The following is a 26,839-nucleotide window of genomic DNA, read 5'->3' as shown; positions in this document are numbered from 1 at the left end:
GATAGTACATTATTTGGAGGAATAGCTAATAGATGAGTAGGACTGGGATGCAAAGAAAGCGGGACACCAGAATGGATTCTGACACTATCTAGTTTTGTGATGTTGGTCAAACTGGTTAACTTCCCCAGGCCAGTTTCTATACCTTTAAAATAAGAATCTGATTTCTATGGCCCATTTCTGTCTTGATTTGATGACCCACCTTGGGAAGAGAAAGAAAATACAAGAGTGGGAAAGAAGGAGAAAGGAAGAAATGTACATAGCGTGGAGTTTTTAGGTGGCTAAAGGCTGCAGTGCTGGCAATGCTGCAGGATTCCCTCCCACTGTCAGTTCCCCCCGCTAACTTTTGGCTTAATCCCAGTTATGAAAACCCCGACCCCATGTTTGAGCCATTGCACTGTTAGCTGAAGGCTCAGTTCTTTTCTTTTAAACTGAATGAATATACTGAATCCTGACAGTATATGTAGAAGCAATTTAGTTCATCCTTCTGCTTTGAGGGAACAGGGGATTTTCCTTTTTCCATAGAAAGTATCAAGAAGATCCCACAGGCTCCCCTAGTAACTCATTCCCTTTGAATAACTGTTATTATTGTTATTATCCAGTCTATCTAGAATTTCTCCATCCCCACCTCTTGCCTGTCTTCTCTAGAGATCTCATCTTCATTCCTTTAAACATTGTGAATCATAAAACATATACAGAAAAGTACATAAAACATAAATGCAAGGTATAATCAGAGCAGATAAGCATGTCAGCACCAAGAGCAAGAGACAGACTTGCCATAACTTAGGAAGCCCCCCATGTATTATTTCCCAAGCACAACCCTCCAGAGGGAACCACTGTCTTGACCTAATGTAATAATCATCTTTGTTTTGCCTCTTACCATCCATATATGTATCCCTCAAATACTAGTTCAGTATCCTGTTTTATAACACTTGATTTGAAAGGAATCATTCCTTTGTTCTTGCTTCTTTTGTTCAACATTCTAACATTCATTCACATTGTCATGTGTAGCTAGTTCATTCTTTTATATAGTCTTCCATTATGAGTATCCCAGTTTACCCATTCTACTGTAGATGGACACTTGGGTTGTTTCCAGCCTTTGGCCAGTATAAACAATGCTGCTATGAACATCCCTGTACACATGCCCAGTGCATGTGAGTTCCCTTAGGGCACAGGGGTAGAATTGTTGGGTCATAGGCTCTGTGTATCCTCATCTTCATCCTTCATTCTCTCCCTTATATTCGTGGGCAAGCTTTATTCCACTTTTTCTTTCCTAAAGAATTTTAACTTCTGTGCCTTTGTTCCTGTTTTTCTAGCTTTTGATCCTGTTTGTCAGTCTTCTTGTGTTCTTATAACGTTATCAGTATTGGTTCAAGCTTCTCGACCTGTATATCACCTTCCTCCTGTAGTTAAGAATGGTTTCCTCTCCCAAAGAGTAATTTTTTTATTACTCAAGTAGGAAATGTCTTTGGAGTATTTTGAGAGTTCTCTTTCAAATGTGCACAAAATGAAAAGCATATATATATATATATATGTGTATATATATATATATGTGTGTGTGTATATATATATATATATATATATATATATATATATATATATATATATATATATTTTGCGGTATGTGGGCCTCTCACTGTTGTGGCCTCTCCCGTTGTGGAGCACAGGCTCCGGACGCGCAGGCTCAGCGGCCATGGCTCACGGGCCCAGCCGCTCCGCGGCATGTGGGATCTTCCCAGACCGGGGCATGAACGCGTGTCCCCTGCATCGGCAGGTGGACTCGCAACCACTGCGCCACCAGGGAAGCCCAGAAAGCATATATTTGATTAATAGAGGGCCAGGGACAGGCTTCTTTCTGTAAGTTATTATAGTATGGGAATTAGTACTGTGGGCTTTTGAGTCATACCGATCTACAAGCTGCCACTTGTTGGCTATGTGTCCTTGGGCAAGCTACTGAACTTTCATGCTTTAGTTTCTGTCTAAATGTGGATCTGTCAAAATGCAGATAACAATTATAGTCACTTATTGGGTTATTGTGTGTATTACATGAAAGAATCTATAAGTTTGATTAAAAGAGGTTTATAAACTTGGTCATAAGATAGGGAGAAGTGAGGAAAGACAGGAATTCAGAATGCCTTCAGGATGTGTGTAGTGAGGGTACATACTATGAGTTTGTACCACCCTCTGTGGGGTGGCTTGCTAGGGGAGGCATGTGACAGGCTGCCTGTGGCCACAGAACAGAGTGAAGTGAATAGGCCATTTGGGAATCCAACTCACAACCCTGGCTTCATTTACTGTTCAGCTGGCCAAAATACCATGAAAAAGTGAATGGGATTAGAAATGCTGTCAAAGTAAACAGGAAGGCATGAGGACACCACAGGATAACTCGAGTTAACAAGCTGCTCTAAACAGCATCCTCTCTTTGTGCAATTTATTGTACAGGAGAGTTGGCTGGAATAGAAACCATTCTTAATCATCAAAAAACCACATTCTAATTTTCCTGGCTCTGCAGGCATTCCATGTATAATTCCAGACTTTTGTTGCTTACATTTCTTAGCTTTAGGAGGTAGTTTTCCAAAACCAGATACTTAATTATAGCTGCAACACTTAAAAGCCAATACCTCATTACCTAACTGGGAAGCTGAGAAATGTTTATCATTTCTCTTTCCCACTCAAAGGTTATTAATATTCATTTTAACTTGTCTGCTAGTCAACCTCTTTGTGAAGACATTGAGTTTTGGACTTGGAATCGTACTCCCACATAAAGCTAGAAAAATCTAATAAGGCTTTTATGGAAGTAGCATTTCCAACTTGACACTAACTGTTGGCCCAAATATTGACCCATTACTGGGGCAACAATGCCTACTGGATTTTAACTTTTCAGTTCCTATACCGCTATTATTTCAGTTACACTTCATAAATCCTATTATGCTTCTTTTCAAATAATTCTTGAAAAATCATGTTTGAGTGTACTGTAGGTGATGGGGAAAAGGTGGAAGAGAAATTAAAAAGAGGAAGAGACTGGTGCTGAATGATTATCGAGTGACGTATGACAGTATGTGCTAACTTCGTATCAGCATAGCAAGGCCAGATGGTTTATTTATAGTTTGTTATTTCAATAACATACGTTATCTGGTAATATAATAGGGAAGGGCCCACTTGTATAATTACTTTTAAACTCTGGATTTAAAAGTAAGGCTGTTAACAGAAAGAAAAAAAAACAATCAGCCCTTTACATCTTCACCTGAATTGATAACTGGCACAAACTGATGAAGGGGTCCAACATGGAGGACTGTTCGGAGAGGAAGGTGCCAACTCCTAATAAGAGAATGCTACATTCTATAAGTTCTCGTAATTGGAAATCACGGTCTTGAACAGCAGCAGTGGCAACACAGATGCCAACTGAAACCTCGATGTTGGGTTTGTCCACCAAAATGTCAAACCTTCATGGCTGGTATTTTGGCACTGATGAAATAAAGGCACTAAGTATTATTGGCATTGAAAAAGAGCTCAGGGAAGAATCTCACTGAAGTGAGGGAAAAGAATCTAGAGACTTACACAGTACTCCTCAACCAAATGTTTGACTCTAAGTTTCTTACAAAATCAGAGCTACTAATACAGCAGCATAGCCTGTTTTGAGCTTTACCTCTTATTTGCCTACTCGCTGGCCAGGGAACACAATAGCCCAACAAATGATGAAGACTTGGCTCTAAATGTCCCCCAGCAGCAGCTTCCTCCCTAAAGGTGAACACATCTTAAACAATGTAGCACAGCTGGGGGCAGCGGTCAGGAAATGGGAGGGTGGGCTTTGTGTGAGCAAAGTCTTTGGCTTACTTGAGAGTCCAGGGAGGGTGGGCTTTGTGTGAGCAACGTCTTTGGCTTACTTGAGAGTCCAGGATATAGATTTGCAAACCACAGCCTCTTTAAACAGTGGCTGAGGCTGTATATGAAATAACCTCTGTAATTTTCATGTACACCTGGTGAGAAAGAGTCATGAATCTCAAACACCTGGGGAAATAGAGATTTTTTTTCCCCAGAGGCCCATTTGCTCCTTTTGAAAAGTGCTAAGACTGGAGGCCCAGGCGAAGCTTCCCAGGTGATTCTGATTTAGTTCCCCTAACTGTGGATCACAACTGTAGTGGAACAGGAATGTCAGAAGAACTGGTTACTTAAACCTTTATGTCCATTTATCAAATATGGTTAACAACCCCTGCCCTCCCTACCTTATGAGAATAATAGCTAACAGTAATTGTTCAATAAATGTAAGCTATTACGTGCTATTAGGCACTGTCCTAAGAACTGTACATGTAATAACCGCACATCTCATGGAAACTGATTCACAGAGAGGTTAAGGAACTTGCCAAAGGTCATACAGCTAGGGCTGGAATTCAAAGCTATGCAGTCTAGAGATGTTTTTAACTGTTATTTACAGTGTTATAAAGAATATATGAAACATGCATGAGGAAAGCATCTTACTTTGAAAAGTTAAGGGTTCTTTAAGTGGCAGTTGAATGAAGTTCCTGGAGGGAAGAGTCTGCATCTAGCCAGCACTTGCTACATCGTAGCTGCTCACAACTTCATTCAAAGGACGTGAAAATCCGATCTTTGCCTGTTTCCCTCAAATGCTGACTTTAGCTTATTGAAGCGCCACAGATAAAGTGACTCCTTTGACTACTGAAAATAAAGGGAGGAACTCTGCAGACCAGGTGCTTCACACAGGGCTTGGCAGGAGTGAATAAATAAGTGTTGGCTGAATTGAACATCTTCCAGGTGATGGATGTGTTGGCTGAATTGAATGTCTTCCAATCAAAGGCATTTAAAATGTGCTATTCATATTCTACAAAATAGCTTGAATTATTTAGAATGTCAAAACGGGAAAGGGCAAGTGGCAAGTTAAGGAAATTAAAGAGAAATGGGGTATAAATGGAATATTAAACCTTTGAAATTCAAAATTAAGAACCTGGTTATATATCCTTGAAGTCCTCTTTCCTGGCTTAGCAGGGAAGTGGGAGGGATGAGCTTCAGGGATGGAATAAGCCTATGCTTTAATACTGTAACACCTCTCATTTGTGTTGTACATACTTGCTGTAGGCATACTGATCCAAACAAGCTGCCTAATGTTTTTTTAAAGGCTGACTTGACTTTACATAATTCTATAACAACCCTTACACTTTTTAGCATGTGCTCAAACGTAGCTCAGAAATAAAACAGGTTTTTCTACCCCTTTAGATGACAAAGTGAGTCCCTTATAGCAAGTTGGGCTTGTATTCCTGGCATTGGATCTAATGAAGTATTTGACTCACTTCACATCCAACAAAATGTTGTTTGGCTTGCTTATAACGTGCAAACAATCTCTAAAGAGCACATGCACAATGCAGGTTTTTCCACAATTCCTAGGAATCTGATGCGTAAGCGGTTAATCCGTGATGTGGCATGATCCGAACCGACGGCAGGCAAAGGATCTCCTATGGAGACCTGTGTGGGAAGCGGTGTGATGCTCAACGGGGCCAGCATTCAGCCCTGTATATAATTACAAAGCAGATACCTGTGCTGAACTGCCACAAGGAGGACAAGAACTCAGGTTCTCTAGTACGACATCCTCACTCAGTTTCTCTTCTGATGCACCTCTGTAAAATGTTGCCCACACCACCTAGCTGTGGAACGGATTCTCTCTGTGAGACTGCTTGTCCTTTGCTTTAAGAGCAGTGTGAGAGGAAGTCCTGTCCCTTTTGGAACTAGGAAAAGCAGAAGAACAGACCTAAGAGCAGCAGTGTGTCGGCTACAACAGGCTCTCAAAAAGCATATGTTAAACTGCTGTGACCTATACAAGATAATTGCCACTGGCTAATTTCAAGGTGAGGGTTAAAGCAACTCACACACACACACACACACACACACACACACACACACTTAAAAAGAAAAAAGTAATGTCTAGACATGCATATTGCACAATTGAGGTTTTAAAAAATGCCTCCTACACAGGGTGTCCCAAAAATCTTAAAGTTTTAAGTTATTAAGGCTGGGGATAGGGATGGTGGGCTGAACCTGCCTTCTGCCACCCCAACGGGGTAAGCTACACATGATTCTGATTTATCACCAACTGAAAGCGCAGCCTAGATTAAGAGACATTTTAAAGGACTAATTAGTCAACCCTTGCAAAAGTAAATTAAGGGCCTGTGTTGAAACAGCCAAACGGAAACTCTAATACAGCTTTGTAGCAAAAGTGCTTGGAGTGTATTCAAATAGAAAACCTTGGGCTGGAAATACTTGTTTCTAAAAAGAATTACACCACCCCACCCTCCTTTATCAAGTAATCCAAGCCACCTTAAACACTCAAGGTCTGATCAAGCAAGACGTATTTTATGAAAACCTCTTTCAGCCTGAACTAGATCATGTCCTTGGGAATAAACAAATTTTATTCAATGAGCAAGTAGAAGGGATTCTTGATTACTGCTATAGTTCTTTTGTGTAGACAGACTGCTTCTAGGTTAATGCAAAAGCTCAGAAAAGAACATCAGATAAGGTAAAAGGCTTTATTATTCAGGAGCAGCTCAAAGTCTGACACTGACACAAGCAGGGATAATTATTATCTCATTACATTTGACCTTTGGCACCCATTTGAAGTACTAGTTTTCCAAGTGGGAATGTTACACTCAGTAGACTCTCAGCACAGTTTCTGACAGCCACATTTATACCCAATTTTACTCAGCAGAAACTGTCAGATGAGCAGGGATACAAAGAAGAAAACCACCTACTTTAGTTCTCTTTTTCATGGATCCTTTTCCCCACTGGCTTTCAAATCAAGAAAGATAGATTGCATTATTGGCAGGTATTGGTCATAAATAACACCTTCCCACAAACACACAAAAATCAAACATCAAATATAAGTAGAGTTCTTAAATATTCAGTTAATGCTACGGCATACTTTGTTTCGAAAATAGCATTTCTGTGGCTTTCCTTTATTTACCTTTCTCCTTGGATAAAACCAGGAGAACCCATGCTTAACTGACCCATGCAGTTCTTGTTGTTACACCTTCATTTATAAGAATCAAAGGAATTAAAGAGTTATCATTAAGAATAGATTTTAAAATGATGACAAAAGTATGAATAAAGTCTACACAGTCCTCAGGGATGTGGATAAAATGAATCAAGTTTCATGACTGGAAGAGGACTCCCTTCCAAGGACATAGTACATAGAAGTACACGGAGCTTGTTTCTATAAGGTTACAAAGGGCTAAAATATAAAACAATGGTTCATTTGAAGCTGATTGATACGTAACTGTTAAGGTAAGGGATACTCAAGATATTTTGCACACTATTAACTGAGAGTCAGTCTGTACACTCTCTCTATTAAATACCTAGAGAAAATTCTATGATGTTTGGCTCAGGGCTCTACTAGAAGATCACTGCTTTTTCGTATATAAAGAGAATCCAAAAAATCAAGTTAAAGTCAAGATTTACTCTTTAGGTTCTGGATTTTCAGTTAAGAACTACCTACTTTTATAAAAATATCAATAAAAAATCATTACTTTTTCTTAAAATCTGACGACTTCTTTTTTAAAAAAGTAGCAGCCCCTAGAGAACTGAAGACTGAATTCAAACTCCAGCTTCAGTGACTACTGATTCTATAAACATCTTCCTCCAGTAAATGGCAAAAACTATAACCTTTTCTAGAACGTGATGTTGGGTTGGAAACATAGTAGATTGCTTGGTAAAAATATGAGAACCTTAGATCTCATGTGGGAGATATATACGGGGGAAAAAAAGACAAACATTTCTAGTGTTCTCCAACGAGCTGATATTTATCACTGCTTTTAAAATAAAGATGATTTTAACTTGAGATTGTATTTTAACACTGAATCAATATAAATTTGCTTATCTAAACATCACATTTTACCACATACTTAAAAAACCCCACAAAAATGTAGTGAAAAGATTATATATATTTTATATGAAACTGTATTTGTTGGAAGCAGCAGAGACCCAGGGTCCTCTTCAGCAGCTGACCTTCACAGACAGGCCTCCTGCTGTGGCCTGCAGATACTTTCCACTGTGCCCAGAAAGTTTCAGAGTAAGAGAGACAACACTTGTTTTTTTGCCTCTATGACATGGGATGTCATTATTGTAGGGAGGATGCATAATTTAAAAAGTAAAGACTACTCATTCAAAATGTTACACAGTGACAAACTTACTTTATGAAATTTAAACACAGCATTCATTCCGAGGAAGCTGCACGGTACACCATGGCAGTAGAACCAGGCTAGGTAAATTTCGGAGTTGAAAGGATTTTCTCTAAAAAGGAAAAAACGGTAGCTTTCTTAAAACCAGAGTTACAGCGTCACTCTGTTGAATTTTTTATCTTGTTTTAATGGGTCAAAGTTCAGTTAACTCACTCAGATGAGAATCTATAATTCTGTTGACTGTTCTGGACTACAGTAGCCATCTTGGGACTTTCTATGGAAATATGTACAGATTTTCCGCATGGAGCTGGGAGTAATGGTGACCTAGAAGAAGAAAGTTTAGATTCTAAAGATTTTCTAAGACAAAGTTCAGCTGTTACCTCAGCAAGTTATCACTAAGGGTATTTTAAGTTAGGATGCCTAGAAATTTGCTTATTTAGTCAGATAGATTTCAGTCTCAAATACTTTGATGGCAATGTCTCTTTTGGTTGATTTGTACTAAATACAGAAAAATTTAAGGCAGCATGCAAGGAAGGAGGAAACAGATTTTTCATGTGAACAGAAAATATTGCCAGTTAAGCCTCGTAATAGGAACCAAAGAGGTTACAATTACCATCCTCTTTGAAATACGTGAGTAAATCACCCTCCCAAATTTACAAACGAGATAGGTATTCAAATGGCAGATACTACCCTTTTCTGAAGTCTACATTATCAACATATACATAAAGAAAAAAATTATTTTAAAGAAACTTAAGCTTCAAAGATTGAAATTATAAAGCCAGAAATATCTTGGACCAGCACACTATTTTTTACAGCCTTTAAGGTGTACACATTCATGAAAACAATTTTTTATTGAAATTGCTTTTCTGCTAACACATAGCTTGGACTAGCTCCCTGAAATAAAATTCCTATAATAATAGGAATTTTAGCTAGGGGCAAAGATCACCTACAGGGATAATTTTGAGAGAAAAAAGGAAAGACTACTTATAGTTTTTTTTTTTTTTTAATATTCTGTAGCAGGTCTTGGAATTTGTGTTTGAAGTAATCTTTAAAATATTTCTACCGCCACCATATGATGATAAAGCAATAAGACAACTCATCTGCAAGCCAAGAAATGGACCCTCACCAGGATGAGAATAGCACCTTGATCTTGGACTTCCCAGCTTCCAGAACTGTGAGAAATAAATGTCTGTTGTTTAAGCCAAAAAAAAAAAAAAACTTCTAGTTTATCTTTCCTAAAATTATGGGATAGGCTTCATGACAGTAGGAGGGGGATATGAACACTTATTAAACTAGAACTGGCCTAAGGTTATCTAGCTTCTGCCCTTTAAATGGGCAGATGTTACTGATCATGACTCCTAAATTGGGTTTCAATCGTTCTTCCACCTTCTCCCTAACACAGACAAAGAGCTACTATGAACTACAGGAGAAAATTCCTTAACCCACCTCCATCCTTAACTTGCAAACTGAGTAGCAGAAGCTTTCTATTCCCTTTGAGTGGTACCCATAGCTCACCCAATGCTCACAGCTACTTCTGCCTCCACCATGAGTCACTTGGTTTTCAAGGTTCACAAAGCTATTTCTGCCAGCAATATCTGTTTTTGAAATTATCTAAGTTAAATAAAAAGATAAGTAAAGTTAAACTGAATGTTTAAAAAAAGGCAGATACAGGTGAGTTGCCAAAAATACCGGTGTGAGCAAGATGATCGTAAAAGACTGGGGAAAAATCATAAAAATCTAGGATTCTTCACTTAAATTGCTTTGTAAGTATCTTAATTTTGCTTTATTTTAAATAATTATAAGCTGTAATTACATATTGAAAATCTATTTATGGATGTTGGCAACTTGTCCATGAATTACAGCTTTGTCTATAAAAAGGGGAGAGAATCTATAAAAAGAGGCTGCAGGGGCTGGGGGGTAGGGGAGGGAATAATGTCAAACAAAGGAGAGGGAAGATATTTTTGAATTGACATCCTGGAGGATGAAGAAGGCTTTGATGAATCAGGCAATGGGGCTGAGGGGTATGGACCTTGACAGATGGGATTTTTTTTTTTTGGCGGTACACGGGCCTCTCACTGTTGTGGCCTCTCCTGTTGCGGAGCACAGGCTCCAGACGTGCAGGCTCAGCGGCCATGGCTCACGGGCCTAGTTGCTCCGCGGCATGTGGGATCCTCCCAGACCGGGGCACGAACCCGTGTCCCCTGCATCGGCAGGCAGACTCTCAACCACTGCGCCACCAGGGAAGCCCGACAGATGGGATTTTAATGGAAGTAAATAGGGTTGCCAGATAAAATACAGGACACACCCAGCTACATTTGAATTTCAAGCAACAAATAACTTTTAGTATGAAAAACTTTTAGTATAAATATGTCCCACGAATATTTGTCCTGCATTTTTATGTGCTAAATCTGGCAATCCTAGGAATAAATAGATTTACTTTAAAAAAAAACCCAAAACATTCTGACTTTTGAGAAGAGATCTGTGCCTGCCCTGGCCAGTTGGGAAATGCATCTTCTACCACTGCCAACTTACCGGGCCTGGAGAAGTCTTTCCACTCTGCCTCCTAGGGTTGGGGGTCTGGGATGATGGACTTCGTGGAGACGAATTCTCAGCCTTCCGTTTGGCTGCCATGGCCAATAACCAGTTTTTATTCTCTGGGGAGCTATTCTCTTTGCCTACCACTTCAGAGCCTTCTCCACAAGATCCCAAAGGAAGAGGTAGCGTTCCACAGCCTTCTGAAGCATAAGGACTGGCAGGAGAAGGAGGCTCTGTGACACTCATACTAGTCCCTTCAATCTTGCTTGGTTTGGTAGGACCTAGAGAGTCCTTACCAAGGTCTTCCTGGTTACCAGCAAGGCAGCACAGATCCAAATGAAGCTTTTCAACTGGGTCATCAAGCTCAGTCACACAGTTGCAACTCTTTACACACTTTTGTTTCACATTCTCCAGACAACTTGAGTCTAGCCTCCTCTTTACTCTATTTCTAGACTCAGAGCAAGCCACTGCTTGGGATGATTTCAGGCTCACAGGTATAAGGGCTTTTCTTGGAGACATGATCTTGGTCTCAGAAGCAGGTGGAGTCATGGGTGGTGATAAGGAAGGTGTCCGGGTCATCCAGTTCCTAATGGACATCTTGAAAGATGAGGGTGGCTTGGGAGAGACAGAGGACACGGAGCCTCTTCTGCTGATGGGAGATCGGGTCTTGGCAGGAGGGGTTTTAAGAGAGAATGTGGCAGTATTTGAAGGAAGAGGGAGGTCTCCAGCACAGCTTGGAGCACAAGCTGCTGATGATGGGGAGGAAATGCATGGACTGCTCTTTACTCTGGGGGCTTTGGCAGGAGTACTCTGGCTACTTGTCACTGTTACTGAAAAAGAAAAGAGGGTCACAAAAATCAGAAGTGAAAGCCATAGAATACTCCCAAGTTCTCATCAAGGAAAATTATAGCTAACTTAATCATCCAGGGGTTGATTTCCCAGTGAGCAGATCACATAAGTCATTTGATTCTTACTGGACCCTTTTAGCATTTTCCTTCCCTTTTCCTAACTGCCAGCCCCCCAAACACCCTGCTGTAAAACACATACTTGTAAAAATCTAGAAATTACAGAAAAAATTTAACAGCATCCAAGTGAACCACTTTTAATGTTTTTTTCTATACTTGTGCATGTGATATAATACGTCTCTTTTTTCTACACAAAAATGGGACCATGATGTACCAAATATTTAGTAACCTGCTTCATAACATATCATGAACATTTCCCACATTAATACAGATTTATATCACTTTTAACAGCTACAAAGTATCCTAAGGTAACAGTAAGACATTAGGATTGTTAATGATATTTTGTCTTCATAAGTAAAGTTGCCATTAGCATTCCTGTGTATACTTCTGAGCACAGGGCAGAGAAGCACCGCACATTAAGGAGCATACAGGTCTACAATCTGACACAATCACTATGTGACTTGGTACAACCGTTCACCTCTGCCTCGGTTTCCACATCTATTAAATGGAGATAGTTTTTAATCTCCATAAGAAGTAATTCCATAAATTACTTGTTATCAGGCCTCATGTGGCTTTCCACCTTAATTTACAATTTATGATTTTCCACAAGCCAAAGAATGTCAAAGAACATTTCAGAAACTCAATGCACGCTCTCTGTAAAGCAAATCAAATAGTGGATAGAACTCTTCTCTATGTGTCCTGTCCCTTGTTTACAGGCAATGACAAATACTTCAGGCAAATTCTTATAAACTGGGACTTCCCTGGTGGCACAGTGGTTAAGAATCCGCCTGCCAATGCAGGGGACACGGGTTCAAGCCCTGGTCCGGGAAGATCCCACATTCTGTGGAGCAACTAAGCCCTTACACCACAACTACTGAGCCTGAGCTCTAGTGCCTGCGAGTCACAACTACTGAGCCCACGTGCCACAACTACTGAGCCTGCACTCTAGAGTCTGTGAGCCACAACTACTGAGCCCGCATGCCACAACTACTGAAGCCCTTGCGCCTAGAGCCAGTGCTCTGCAAAGAAGAACAGCCCCCACTCGCCGCAACTAGAGAAAGCCTGGGCGCAGCAACAAAGACCCAACACAGCCAAAAATAAATTAAAAAGAAAGTTATAAAAAAAAAGACTACAGCAAGCACTTGAGATAGAACAGGTAAGGTTTCCTTCTCTTTAAGATAATCATTTTTGTCACTTAGTAATACTTGACCAGAGGTTCTCAATCTGGCTGCATAGCGGACTTAATGTGGAGCTTTATAATAATACAGGTACTTGGCCCCTACCCCAGGCCTACTGAACAATTTCTGGAGACAAACTTTTAAAAAGTTCCACAAGTGGCTATGATGCACAGACAAGGCAGAGAACCATTTGCCCTGACGGTGCTATGAAATCTCTGGCTGAAACAGTGAAAGAATAGTAAACAACAGAGCAGGTGCTGACTGCGAAAAGTAGGACAAGGTAAAAGGGGCCGTGCCTTGGGATTTAAAGCCTTCTAGTTACTAGGTTAAAAGGGCCAGAAGAGAAGACAGGCAGTCCAGGACAGCAGTGAAGGATTGGGGTGGCAATTAGAGGCTTGGGAAAACATAGGAACATAATTTTCAAAACGGCAGTGTGATTAGCAGCAGCCAATCCATTGCTGCAAGTTGGCTTACAGGGCCGAATGGCCAGTGCACCAGCCTTTGGCCCTTGCGTCAGGTTGCTGCTCTGTAGTGCTCTTCAGAGTTAACTCTAGCATCACCCAGAGACAGAGAAATCTAGGTCTAGCTCCTGGTCCAGGCTTAGTTTGAACTTCGCTTTGCTGTGCTGGGTTAAAGGAGGCAGTACTGCAAGGTGCTTCCAAGCATGAGCTTTAGAATCAGATTGCAAGGGTCTGAACTCTGATTCTACTATAACTTCACAGCTGTGTGATCTTAGGCAAGCCTACGTTCCTTGAGTTTCAGTTTCGGTTGTTTGGGGAATTAAACGAGATAATCCAACTAGGTCCTTAGAACAACTGTATTAATATTCAATAATGGCTAAATGTTATTAGTATGGTACAAATTTGGTCAACGTATGTAACTTTTTTGTGACTTGACCTCCAAAACTAAGAATAATTAATGACACACTAAAAACACCTAGTTAGGGACTTCCCTGGTGGTCTAGTGATTAAGATTTCGCTTTCCATCGCGGGGGGTACAGGTTCGATCCCTGTTCGGGGAGCTAAGATCCCACATGCCTTGTGGCCAAAAAACCAAAAAACATAAAACAGAAGCAAAACTGTGACAAATTCAATAAAGACTTTAAAAATGGTCCACATCAAAAAAATCTTAAAAAAACAAAAACACCTAGTTAAAAGAAACATAATTTTCATCAAAAATGTTAAAATGTTTATAGTCGTTAACACAGAAATTCCACCTCTGGGAATCTATTTTAATGGGAGATGGGGACCCTAAATTCAGAAAAAAATTTTTTCCCACAAAACACTGGAAATAAAATGTCCAACTACAATAGAATAGCTAGGTAAACTATGGAACATTTACCCAGGGGATGATTCAAAATGTTTTGCTAAAAAGGTAACACGGAAAGTGCTTAGAATATCATGTTCAGTGAAAAAAATCCTCAAGAAACCCAAATATATCTGTAGTTTAACTATGACTGTTAACAAGAAAATCTCTATGGATAAGGGAGTAAAATCTCAAAAAATAACTCTAAATGTTAACTGAAATTTTGTATGAGTGGTGGCAATGCTGATGGCTTTTTCCTCATATAATTCATTTTTGTTTTTCAAAATTAGGGAGCAAAAAATACATATAAAGACAAGGCAGCAGAGGGACTTCCCTGGTGGCGCAGTGGTTAAGAATCCACCTGCCAAGGCAGGGTACACAGGTTCGAGCCCTGGTCCAGGAAGATGCCGCGGAGCAACTAAGCCCGTGCGCCACAACTACTGAGCCTGCGCTCTAGAGCCTGTGAGCCACAACTACTGAGCCTGCATGCCCCAACTACTGAAGCCCGGGTGCCTAGAGCCCGTGAGCCTAGAGCTCGTGCTCCGTAACAAGAGAAGCCACCGCAATGAGAAGCCCACGCACCGCAACGAAGAGTAGCCCCAGCTCACCGCAACTAGAGAAAGCCCGCGCGCAGCAACAAAGACCCAACACAGCCAAAAATAAATAAAACATTAAATTACTGAAAAAAATTAAAAACAAACAAACAAACCATATGACTGGTTAAAACCAACTTTCCACCTACAGTGTACCTGTACCTGTGCAGCAGATGCACAACCATGCTGACTGCTCACTTTCAATGAGTGAGTGCCAGCCTTAGGTTGACTCTTATGCCCAACATCATATTTCCCTGGTCCATTTACTCTTCTATTCTCTATATGACTATTCCAGACTTTCTCTTCTCTCCTCAAATCTCTATCACTTCCACCCCTCATCCTTATTCTCAGTTGATGATCCTCATTCCTATCTAAGAAAATAGAAGCTGTCAGAACAGTTGGAAACTTCCACAAGTTCTGACCATCCCATTTATCCACCTACCTTCACTGTGCCTATATTTCTGCCTTCTGGTTACTATGGATGAACTATCTACACCCCTGACAAAGGACTACTCTTCAACATGTATATTAGATATCATCCCCTCACTCGAGGACACTGGTCCAGCAAACTTCCCTGCATCGATTTTCCCCTTCACTATAGGATCCCTTCAATCACATACAAAATGCTATATTCTCATTAAAAACAAAACAAGGGGCTTCCCTGGTGGCGCAGTGGTTGAGAGTCCACCTGCCCATGCAGGGGACATGGGTTCGTGCCTCGGTCCGGGAAGATACCACATGCCACAGAGCGGCTGGGCCCGTGAGCCATGGCTGCTGAGCCTGCGCGTCCGGAGCCTGTGCTCCGCAACGGGAGAGGCCACAACAGTGAGAGGCCCGCGTACCACAAAAACCAAAACAAAACAAAACCAAAACAAACTTCAACACAGCTTCCTCCTTCAGCTACCACTTCATCTCTCTTCTTTCCTTTCTAGGAAGACTTCTTGAAAGAGCCTTCTCTTCTCCCATCCTCCTGAACAACACTAATCAGGCCACCAACACACCACCAAAACCTGCTCTCACTAAGGTTGCCTGCACTGCCAAACCTAAAGGTCAGTTTTTAGCCTTCATCTTACATTGCATGCCAAAAACATCTGATCTTTCTTAGTTTACAAAATACTCTTGGTTTTTCTCTTACTTCTCAGGTTGTACCTGCTCCTTCACCTCTTCAATTTCTAAATATTAGGATGTTCCAAGGCTCAGACCCCAGACCTATTCTCTTTTCCATCTATAGCTACCTTTTACCAATATGATGATGAATCCGAAATTTACAACTCCAGCCCTAAATTGCAGAATTAAACATCTAACTGCCTCTCTGACAACCCCACTTAGATGTCTAACAATATCAAACAACATATCCAGCTGTTCCCTCCCCCAAACCTGTTCCTCCTGCAGTGATTCCTATATAGGTTAACGGCAACTCCACCCTTCTAGCTTCTCAAGCCATAAATTCTGAAGTTATCCTTGATAACTCTCCCTTACGTCCCACAGCACATTCTATTGGCTCCATCATATCCAGATTTTGAAGACTTTTTGTCCCACCGTTTGCTACCTCTTTGGTCTAAGTCAGCATCATTGCTTCCTGTGTTATTTCAATGAGTTTTTAAATTAGCTTGCAGCTTTTACCCTGATCCCCTTACAATTTGTTTTCAACACAGAAGTTAGAATTATCAAATTAAGAAAAGGCAGATCATACCCTTCTCTATTCAAAACCCTCCAACAGCTTTCTGTCTGTCAGAATAAAAGCCAAAATCATACAAGAACCTTATTTTCCACTACTATTCCCCTCTTCTCTTTTGCCCGCTTTAGCCACAGGGACTACAGCTACATTAGCCTCTTTGAGGAACACAAAATATGCCAGGCCTGCTCCTGCTTCAGGGCCTTTGCATTTGCTGTTTTGTCTGCCTAGAACATTCTCTAAAATATCCATATGGCTTACTACTTCATTACTTCAATTTTTTTACTCAGATACCATCTTTTCATTGAGGTCTCCCTGGGTACCTAATTTAAAATTTTAACAGCATGCTTTGCTATTCTCTCATTCCTTCTTTCCTTTTTCCCTAACCACGTATTGTTATCTGACAAATTTTACTTCTTTAACTTGTTTGCCGACTCTCACACTAATATGTAAGCTTCATTTACATCTTTGGGATTTTGAATCTTTTGTTTATTGTAGAATCCCCAGGAACTTAGAACAGTGCCTAGAACATAGTAGATGTTCAACAAATACTTAAAAAATAAATCTACTGGTGTATTCCAGTGCCTTGTGTAGATGATAAACATAGTAGTGTTCAGAAAACATATATTAAAAAGAATGTCAATGAGACGGTGCTTTCCTCTGAAAACATACCAAAATAAGATCAAATCTAGCTCACCATCTGTACTACAGAACTAAATCAATCAAACCATTAAAAAACTTAGAAAAATGCACGGGATCCTTACCTAGGTCGGCTCTCGCCTCTCTCTTCTTCTGAGAGGCCCAGCCCACTATGGAGAGTTTATCTCCTCCTGATTTCTCTTCTAAGTCTCTATTCAAGCGCCAGACTTTCAGTGTATTGTCATCAGAGCAGGTAGCAATCTACAGAGAACCAGGAAGGGAGTTAATAAGTTTCAATCAAAGATTCACAACAAAGTAAAAAACAGGTATGTCTTAAGGGCTGATGATTAGAGAATTATTCTGCCTGATGTAACAGGATATAGAAAATGTTATCTGAAAGGTCAGATACTTTCATTCCTTGCTTTCAGGAATCATTCCAGATTTCCAAAGAAGTGAATCCTTTAGTTTCTTCTTTATATACATTCTGCTGGTATGACTTTTGTGACCAGTCATTTCTTAGCTACCTAAAGCTCTACTATAAAACCAGGTTCATTTCATTTTATTCTCAAGAAGTTGGGCAAGTCATTATCTTTATCACCTTCTGTGTAACTACAAAACATGTAATTAAATTAAGATGTCATTTTTACTCTTTCTCTTAAAAGATCAGTCAGTGTATGTCACTGACATTTAATTTGTATGACTTTCCTCTGACTTCCTCAAGTTCTGGCTTATTGTTAAAGTAATGGGATTATTCCCAAGATCTGATTTAGTCCATGACTCTAGTATGCTGTGGCAAGTAGTATGAAACCTTTCCCTAAGATTCTTTTTCAGATAGGTAAAGGAGCAATCTGGGAAAACGACACGTTCACTAGACTGAAAAAAGTTAAAAATAACTTTTGCCCCTTTAAAAATATCTAACCATTCCTGATCTTGGTCCCAAGCCTTTTATGGCAGAGAAAGTCCAGCTTGAAGAGCTTGTGGCAAATGGCCACTGGTACCAGAGCTATTCCCCAGCATTTGTTTATATAATTTCTCTATTTCAGTAACTAAAGAGAGAGGAAAAAAAAGAACACACGTTCTCTTAAGTCTTGGTCCCCAAGAGGCTGGCAGCTTTTTCCTTTCCTCACTGGGAGGCCAAAAGAAGACACACATATTTAACTGCTCAAAAGAAATTCCTGGAATCCCCAGTTATTCTATAGTCTATAAACAAGTTATTATTTACAGAGCAACCACTAAATCTGAATGTCTGAAAATTTATGTTCTTTATCTTATTTAATTCTCACAATATAAAAAGGCTTGTACTCAAATAACCTCATCTACAAAATGGGAATAAAGTTATTTGCCCAAGGTCACCACAATTAAGTGGCAGAGCTAGAATTTAAATCCAAGTTTTTTCAATTTCAAAGTGTAAATCTTTTTTTTTTTTTTAAAGCGGTATTTTTATCTTCCTAATTCTAGGCTCGGGACAAAATTATTTTAAAGAACCTTTTAAAAAGGTGGTCGTTAAATTGGTATGAGTAAACAGCCCTGCTACTTCCTTTGAGTCTTTTCTGTGCAAAGAGATAAGGGCAATATATGATGGATGGAAAAAGATGATAATTAACTGAATAATAAAAAAAAATCATCTCAGTAAGTTCTATGAAGATATAAAATTCCACATTAAAAGCAGACGTTTCACTGGAAATCACAGGGAATCTTAGAGGGAAAATGCCATAGGGGTGTAATTTTTGGTGATTAAAGCAATGATTTCAAAAAATGTCTATCATGAAGCTCATCACAGAAATGGTTATATAGGGATATAGAAATAAAAGGAAATCCACAGTAGTACTGGAAAGCTAGCAGGGATGCCATGAGTAGATCAGACCATGAGAAGATTCTGGAAGATAAAAAAACAGATGGGAATAATAGGCAACAAACCTTCAAAACATAATAGATAAAAAGGAGCTCTCCACAGAAGGGACATTTCCTGCAAACCCAAAATAACCCAAAGACCAAAGGTAGGCCCTGGAGAAGTGAGTGGAACTCGGGCCACTATTATATGAAATCCCTAGATGTATGTGGAGTTTGTTTATGTTTCTGGGATTTCTACCTTTCAGGGTTTTTACTTGTTTTTAGTATCACTATTAAAAAAATTTTAAGTAAGTATATTTTCTTCTTTTCAAAGTGTCTAAAATACTTTGGAGCTACTTCTTCTCTAGTTTAGTCACAGACAGCCTAACACGTTAAGACTTCACAGTAAGCATTTTTCAGGCATGTGAGAACCCAAACTGGACTGTGAAGAACAGTCAAGGTGTTACCTTTAATACACTACATTGATAATATGTAGAAAGTCAGAAACACTAGTTTTCACCTTAGATTTTCTTTTTACCTTCGATTTTAAAATGAAATTTTATTAATGTTAAAAACTTAAATCCTATGTTTAGGAAAGGAATGACTCTAGGGAACTAAGAAATCCACTTATTCTTTAGTGCATAATACAGTTTATCTATTGGTATAAAAAATAGAATATGTGTGATTAATGATGATACAGATTCTGGACGGCCTCTAGATCTTTTAAATGTCTATATAAACATAAAAGTCTGTATTAACTCTCAAGCTGACCTTGGAAAAACCTACAAACCTGTGATCTACTTTTTAAACCAACCACAGATTCACCTACAAACCTTTGTGAAGTCTGATGGACACCAGCACACAGATGTGACCTCTTGAGAATGACCCAGGAGCACAGTAGGAGGATGCCAGGGTATGGAGACCTATCACAACATCAAAAAGAAAAAAACAAGTCAGCAGAGCAGTGGTAGGTCTCCCAGACAGAGGCTTCGAATTTCTCCATATCTGTACCTTAGAGAGCTTTAGGGTTGTTACCAAAAGCCCCTAGACATGCCTACTTATAGCTCAGAAAAAGTCCCAATGGGCAATGAAAGTATTTCTGTCATTAATCTGAGAAAACAGAATGAAAATAGCCAAAATAAGTAAACAATATGAGCTTACATACCAGGACAGGTCTTATTTCAAATCAGGACAACTTAGCTATACGTATTTTGACTAAAATTCAAGACTGAAAGGGTAAGGTTCAGCAACTAGGTAGTACACTTCAAGTGGAGCCTAGACAACTTTAGATCTTCTCTAGTCAGCTACTTCCAGGAACGCTGCACTTACTAAGTCCTGAAGGTACCTGAGACATGCTAGCAGATCTCTTGGGACAAGAGGACAGTCTTTCTTCCAAAAGAAGACTCACTGACTTTTAAGAAAGCCCAGTTATACTCCTTCATTTTGAAGGGGTATAAGCTATATTCTACATGGCACTTTTTATCCATTTTGGAAAAAAAATTCCTCTAAAATTTTATTTAAATTCATTTGCTTAAAGAAATCTTGAATTTTCAAGTTAAGTATTGCCACATCTCAATACATTTTAATGTATAAAGAAGGGTCACATTGTGCAGTACTACACATGTGACTAAGAATATTTTCACGCTCATTCGATGCCATTAGTGATGTGCATTTGACAGCTGACTCATTCAAGAGCTGTCAATCCCTATCAGAGGCCATGGGCATTAATCAGCACAACATGGAGTACAAACTCACACAGCTATTATTAGCATGTGTTTGAAAAAGAGAAATTATTCTCTTTTCATTTTCCTGAAGATCTGAATCATTGCTCATTTGTATGAAGAAAGTGGAGGCATTCTGGGAAGAATATTTGTGAGAATTACTAAGTAAGCTTAATGGACTCCTCAGACTGTAGTTAAAGGGATTCGACACACTGATTCATAAGGTTACCCAACTCAATTATTACTACTCCTCTCTTGGGTTAAATGGCACATATGTAATGATTCAAAAAGCCGAAGAAGACAAAGAGCAGAATCTAATTTGCCTTGCTGGGCTTTTTCTTGAGATCTAAAAGGACCTCACTTGCTGCCTACTCCTACAATGCCACAGAGAACAAGAGCTCATTCTTTCACAAGGTAGCATATTTTAGAAAAGACTTTCAAGATAGTCTCTATCTCAAGTCACAGAAGTTCTTTATGGCCCCAGCCCATAAAGTTTCTCTACCCAAGGCCCAAGGAGTACTGCAAGCAGCAAGTTAAAAGGAAGAGGAAATCCTCATGTCCTCCTGACCCTCCCTGGTAACAACACATTATTTTACTCCATTGGTTTACTTGCCTGTTGCTTCTAGCTCTTTATTTCATGATCCTGCCCCTTCCTCATTTTCCTAGGCATTAAAATACCTAGGAAAACCTGACTGTCTATACCAAAGATTAAAATTAATGTCAAGAAAAAACAAATATCCACCAATAGAATGTATGTACATTTCTGCATTTATCTATAGGATTTAAAAGAAAAAAAACACAAAGGGTAGACCTGTTAGAAAAACTTTTTACAATTTGATAATAAGGCAGGAATAATAATAGTAACAAAAGTCAGCATTTATTGAAATGATTACCATGAGCCAGGTACTTTACACAGCATTAAAAGTGAGGGGAAGGTTCCTCAAACAGTTAAACACAGAATTAATTACCACATGACCCAGCAATTCTACTCTTAGGTATACACTCCTAGGAGAACTGAAGACATGTTCAAACAAAAATCTGTACATGAATGTTCATAGTAGCTTTGTTCATAAAGCCAAAAAGTGGAATAATTTAAATCTCCATCAACTGATGAATAAATAAGTAAAGCAAGGTCTATACATACAATGGAATATTCAGTCGTAAAGAGGAATGAAGTACTGATACATGCAACAACATGGATAAACCTTGAAACATTAAGTGAAAGCAAAGCCAGGCATAAAAGATCATTTATAGGAAATGTTCAGAATAGTCAAATCCCTAGAGACAGAACATAGGTTAGTAGTTGCCAGAAGCTGAAAGTGACTCTTAAAGGGTATGGGGTGATGAAAATATTTGGGAATGAGACAGTGGGGATGGTTGCACAATACTGTGCTTATGTGAAAAAAAAAAATCACTGAATTGTACACTTTAAGGTGACTACAATGGTGAATTTTACATTATACAAATTCTATCTCAACAAAAAAAAAATGGAGGGAAGGGCATGTTGTGGGCTGGAATGAGAATTGATGTCCAACAAGTTTTTATGAACGTTAGTAACAAGTGCTTTCACAGTTGAGGACTATCCTAGTATGGTAAACTATACTTGGTGACTACTTCAAAGAAGATTAATTTCTTCTAATGAAACTCAGGTGACTTTTAAATCCTTCATTTTTATTCAAATAAGTTTTTATTTATTGTCACTTCATTATTATAAAAATATTATCACAATGATAATTTCATTTTTTAAAAACCTCCCTCTACTTTCAAACAAGAAGAGGTGACTATTAAATCCAAGAGACACTTAAACATCTATGCATTCTGAGAATGGTCAAAACACAGAAAATTGTCCTCTCTTACAAATTTTAGTTGTTATAAAGACTAACTCAAGGCATGAGAAATTCCGAAGTTAAAACTCCCAGAACTATGAAGTAACTGGCTCTAACCTACAGACTTCATAAAACGTTTTGTATACTTGAACATGAAAAAAAGATCAGCACTTTTCCTCAAAAAACCTCCTTACTCTGCCCAGTTAGAAACCAAAACTAATCTTCATTTTTGCCAAGAGATCATTTACACTTCCTAAAGTGTCAGGCTCAATGTTTCGCCAATCAGTGGTAGAATGATGGTGCCAAATCAGTTTATTTATAACCACTTCAATACTATTCAGTGGCTCTATCAGAAATGAACCAGGGAAGGGGAGGTGGGTAGGGGTGAGAGGAGGACAGGGGGTAGGAAATTAAAAAAGAAAAATAACATAATATTAAATCTTTTAATTCTTAAGTCTTAGGCCTCAGTGTCAGGAAGTCTAATTATGTTACATCTCCTCTTTGCTGGCCAGTGGTGAGGATTAAAAGGCCATTCTCTTCTGTCTTGAGATCTAAAATTCCCTTCTTTCACCCTGTTTTCTTGGGCCCATGGGCTTTTTTGGCATAGGAGAATCCTAACACCTGAGAGAATTCTGACCTAACAGCCTGAATACTCAGCTTGTGTGCAATTTTTTTTAAACTACACCCCTCCCACTTTTCCTTATCATGGAAAAGAGAAACTGAGCCACCTCACTAGGCACATTCAATTTTAGGAGCAGTAAGTTTGCCAGGATCTCAAATATCAGAACCTGCACACTGAGGGACAGGCAGGAGAACATCATGTTTGAACCACATCATTCAGCACCGACATGTGACCCAGCCTAGAATTCAGAAAGGGTCACCCATGTGTGTGATACCTACTGATTGAATGCCTGAAATGGGTTACTAATGAACCACCAAGTATCTTTACTTCATGTCTTTAAAGAGAGGAAGCAACCCTCAACCCTGATTTCCTGAAACCAAGAAGGAAAAAAAAAAAGCAAGCATTTGTACTAGAGCTAGGGAGGAACTTTAAGGCTTGGCAATAAAAAGAAAAAAACAAAACACAGAAAACAAATAAATTGAAGAATTGGCAATAAGACTATACATATACACATACATAATATATAATTATATATATATATATAATTAAGAAGCTGATTTTAAATGATTTAAAAAAATGATCAGTGCCTAAAGTTTTTTTTTTTTGCATAATCCTTTATTATACTTTTTGGTATGTCTGAAATTTTGTTTTTAAGAAAAAACTTAAAAAGATACAGACCTTGGTAGGAATAAAATCCTCTAACTAAGTTGGGAACCATAGTAGAGAAGGGAAATGTAGGTAAAACAGTGAGGGAAGGGGAAAGGGAAAACCAAAAGACAATAAATACACAGCATAAGACCAGATTATGAGACAGAAACATTAGTGCTAGTCACATAAAGTTTAAAGCTCAAGTCAGAAGAATTTTATAGACAGGAAGCTACGCAAAAACTCTTACCATAAGAGGGAGTTCTCAACTGTACATTTTATAAGCAAATTTTTCATTTTAAAAATACAACAAATGTGCTTGAAGAAAAAGAGGTAAGGTCAACACAAAGGCATCTTGGATAGAACAGTATCTCCACCTTGTGACCATCTAGGTTATTGTTACTAAAGCTTTTGATAAGGTAGTGTTGCATTTTTGCAACTAGAGTTGCAAACCTACAGGTATATAGAAAAAGCATTTTTTAGTACCTCCCTCAGGACCAGATGAAATTAAGCTGAAGAATTATGCTTCATACATGACAGGATCTACCCCTGCCCTGCATTAAAGATATGACTTTCTACAGATTGGCAGTACTAAGAATGATACAATTTCCTCCTGAGAAGGAATTTGATAATATTGAACCTATAGGTCTATGAAGTTTTAGACATTATGACTCTAAAATCCAAAATGTGTGAACTCTGATCATTCAATTCACCAATATCAAGGAAGTTTATGACATTGTAGGGCAATCTGGAAGATAATAATTTCTAGCCCTAGGAAAACAATGCCTTAATGCTCTTATTCTTTCTCTGAACTCAGACATTTCTATAATTAATTATTCCACAAGAGACATTTTCCAGTGGTCAGCAAGTGCTACTCATATTTCAATTTTCTCCACTTGACTTCAAACTGACAGCATTAAGTTTCTTAGCCTAGAGTAGTCACTTTAGAACCACTGTTTATTTAAAATGTAAAAAAAGAAATTATAAATTTCTGTAACAGAAATGGGAAATCTGTAAAATAAATAAATAAATGAATAAATAATGCTATTAAAGATGTACAAAACTAACAAAGCAACCACATCTATTTCAATAGCCTGAAGATTGGCCACTTAGAGGAGACTAAAGAACACAATTATTATATGAATATTTTTGAGTGAGTGTTTTTTGCAAGTGTGATTAGGGGGTAGGATTCTAGTATCCAAACACTGTGTTTTGAATGAGAGTTTGAAAACACAGGGCAGAAAGGCAGAACAGCATGTTTTTCCAGGAAGCAGGACAAAGTATTTAAGATTCTTTCCAGTCTTCTGAATTCTCAACTTCCTGATAATCTGTAAAACTGTTGGAGGATATGGATTGTCAATTTCTGAGAAGCTGACCATGAAAGTGTGATATCTTCTGTCAGAATCAGAGTGAAGTTTTGGCTATATTAAGAGGCAAGAAGCAATTTTTACTAAACATCTGATACAGAAAAGTTAAAGTATGTGTTTACATTAACCTTACCTCATCTTGGACAGAAGAAATATTTGCAAGAATACGTCAGCCTCACCTTTGTGGGGAAAGTTCGGTAACTTACCTTCCAGATGTAGGCAGCTTCATCACTTGAGCCACTGACTAAAAACTGGTCATCCGGACTAATACTGGACTTAACATAAAAGGTAGAGTTCTGATGTCCATTGAAGATAGCCACTGCCAGAGGAAAAAAAATCAAATTACTTGGCTCTTGTTATTTCCAGTTTTCAAATAAATGAGGAGTATACATGTTCTAACAAGTTTTATTAGTGTACTGATTACTGAAGCAGATGGTCAAGCTAGTCACCAAATAAAAAAGAACTGGACATTGGCAGGGAAAGAATGGAAATCCTAGAAAGAGGCTTTATATTACACCCAATCTCACAATCTAAACCCAAATACTTGGTATGGAACTGGCTGTAGAGAAGAAAGTGATGAAAAATATTCTTAAAGGACAAGAATGGAGCTGGGGTCCAATCCTTTAGTAAAGTGCCTTTATTAGACCCTCTCTCCCCACCCTAGGCTAGGTTTCTTCCGTTGCATTAAACATTCATCTTTCCTCCTCTTAGACTTATCTTAAGGATAAATTTCATAAATATCATTTTCTTATAATGCTTTGAACAGAGGAGATCTTCAAACATTTGTTGTATGAACAGGTAAAAATCAATGAAAGGAGAGTTAAGATTTATGGATAGCTTATCTGAGATGTGGTAACCTTAAATCTAGCACTTTAAATAGGCTGAAGTGGGGTAAGCTATATAGTCATATGTAAGATACTCCAACTAGGTTAGGTTTAGACTTCTCACTATCCAATCTAGCATAACGTACTTGACAAGTTCTTTTATCCTAAGGAGACCAAAACCTGAGGCCTCTGGCATCAGAATACTACTAGGAAATAAAAGAAAAAAATCTCAGTCATTAGAAAATTTAAGGATACATTTAGGCAGGAAAAAATATTTCACTCCAATCTTCTAATGGAGGGGAAAAAAGAATTATTAAGGGACTTAACAGCTTTCTGTAAGTACTCACAAAAATCCCTTCCTTTTGCTAGAATAACACTGGAAAAAAACTTTGTATTTATAGGCCTTTAAGAAAAAGCCTGCACATCAAATAACCCCCATATCAAATACTATTACTGTGAAAGTTAAGCAGGATATGAATCAATTCAGATACACATATTATAGAGCAACTATGATAGATAAATCCCCACAAAATAAACAGGCTCCTTTATTCTGACTACAACTCCAAAACTACAATTGTTCATCTTTCTCAACTCTTAGCTACGAATGGAAAACTATAGACCAAATTTCCCACTAAACTCGTAAGTATTCATTGCCCTCTGCTGGTCTAAGAAAGCCAACATAAAGTACACAGTAAATGTTTCAAACCATGTGAAAAATCCTTCTAAAACCTGTATTGGCTTTAATTAGTTTAATTTAATCTTTGACAGTTCGGGCTTTTAAAATCTTCATTAAAGTGCTTCAGAGTCATCTTTATGAACATCACTTAGTGTAATAAAATGCTGTGAATTAAAAGTATAGGAGATCAAGTATTGAGTCCAGGACCCTTTCTAAAGTTTTGAAAAAGACGAGCAATTACCAGATGTGTCACACACACAC

At 38.6% G+C, this 26,839-nt stretch overlaps 1 protein-coding gene across 8 annotated transcripts in view; it reads right to left on the bottom strand.

Annotated features, from left to right (window-relative positions):
• Window positions 1–6,477: 6,477 nt before the first annotated feature.
• The window catches only part of DTL (denticleless E3 ubiquitin protein ligase homolog), a 40,010-nt gene continuing 19,648 nt past the window's right edge, over window positions 6,478–26,839 (bottom strand). For 2 of the 8 annotated variants that reach the window (XM_079931785.1, XM_079931790.1), the window contains exons 11-17: window positions 25,285–25,397; window positions 19,731–19,820; window positions 17,193–17,328; window positions 10,710–11,542; window positions 9,693–9,788; window positions 8,391–8,501; window positions 6,478–8,289 (exon numbers count right to left, since the gene is read on the bottom strand). In XM_079931785.1, the coding sequence (XP_079787911.1) occupies window positions 8,403–8,501; window positions 9,693–9,788; window positions 10,710–11,542; window positions 17,193–17,328; window positions 19,731–19,820; window positions 25,285–25,397 (1,367 nt within the window). In that variant the 3' untranslated portion in view covers window positions 6,478–8,289; window positions 8,391–8,402. Of the gene's footprint in view, window positions 8,502–9,303; window positions 9,350–9,692; window positions 9,789–10,709; window positions 11,543–17,192; window positions 17,329–19,730; window positions 19,821–25,284; window positions 25,398–26,839 lie in introns of all 8 variants that reach the window. The other 6 variants (XR_013829811.1, XR_013829812.1, XM_079931786.1 and 3 more) reach the window with 6 other exon arrangements.

The sequence above is a fragment of the Stenella coeruleoalba genome (assembly GCF_951394435.1).
Source record: "Stenella coeruleoalba genome assembly, chromosome: 1".
In the NCBI taxonomy this organism is placed as follows: Eukaryota; Metazoa; Chordata; class Mammalia; order Artiodactyla; family Delphinidae; genus Stenella; species Stenella coeruleoalba.
The sequence above is the reverse complement of the archived record's forward strand: the minus strand, read 5'-3'. Positions and strand labels throughout refer to the sequence as shown.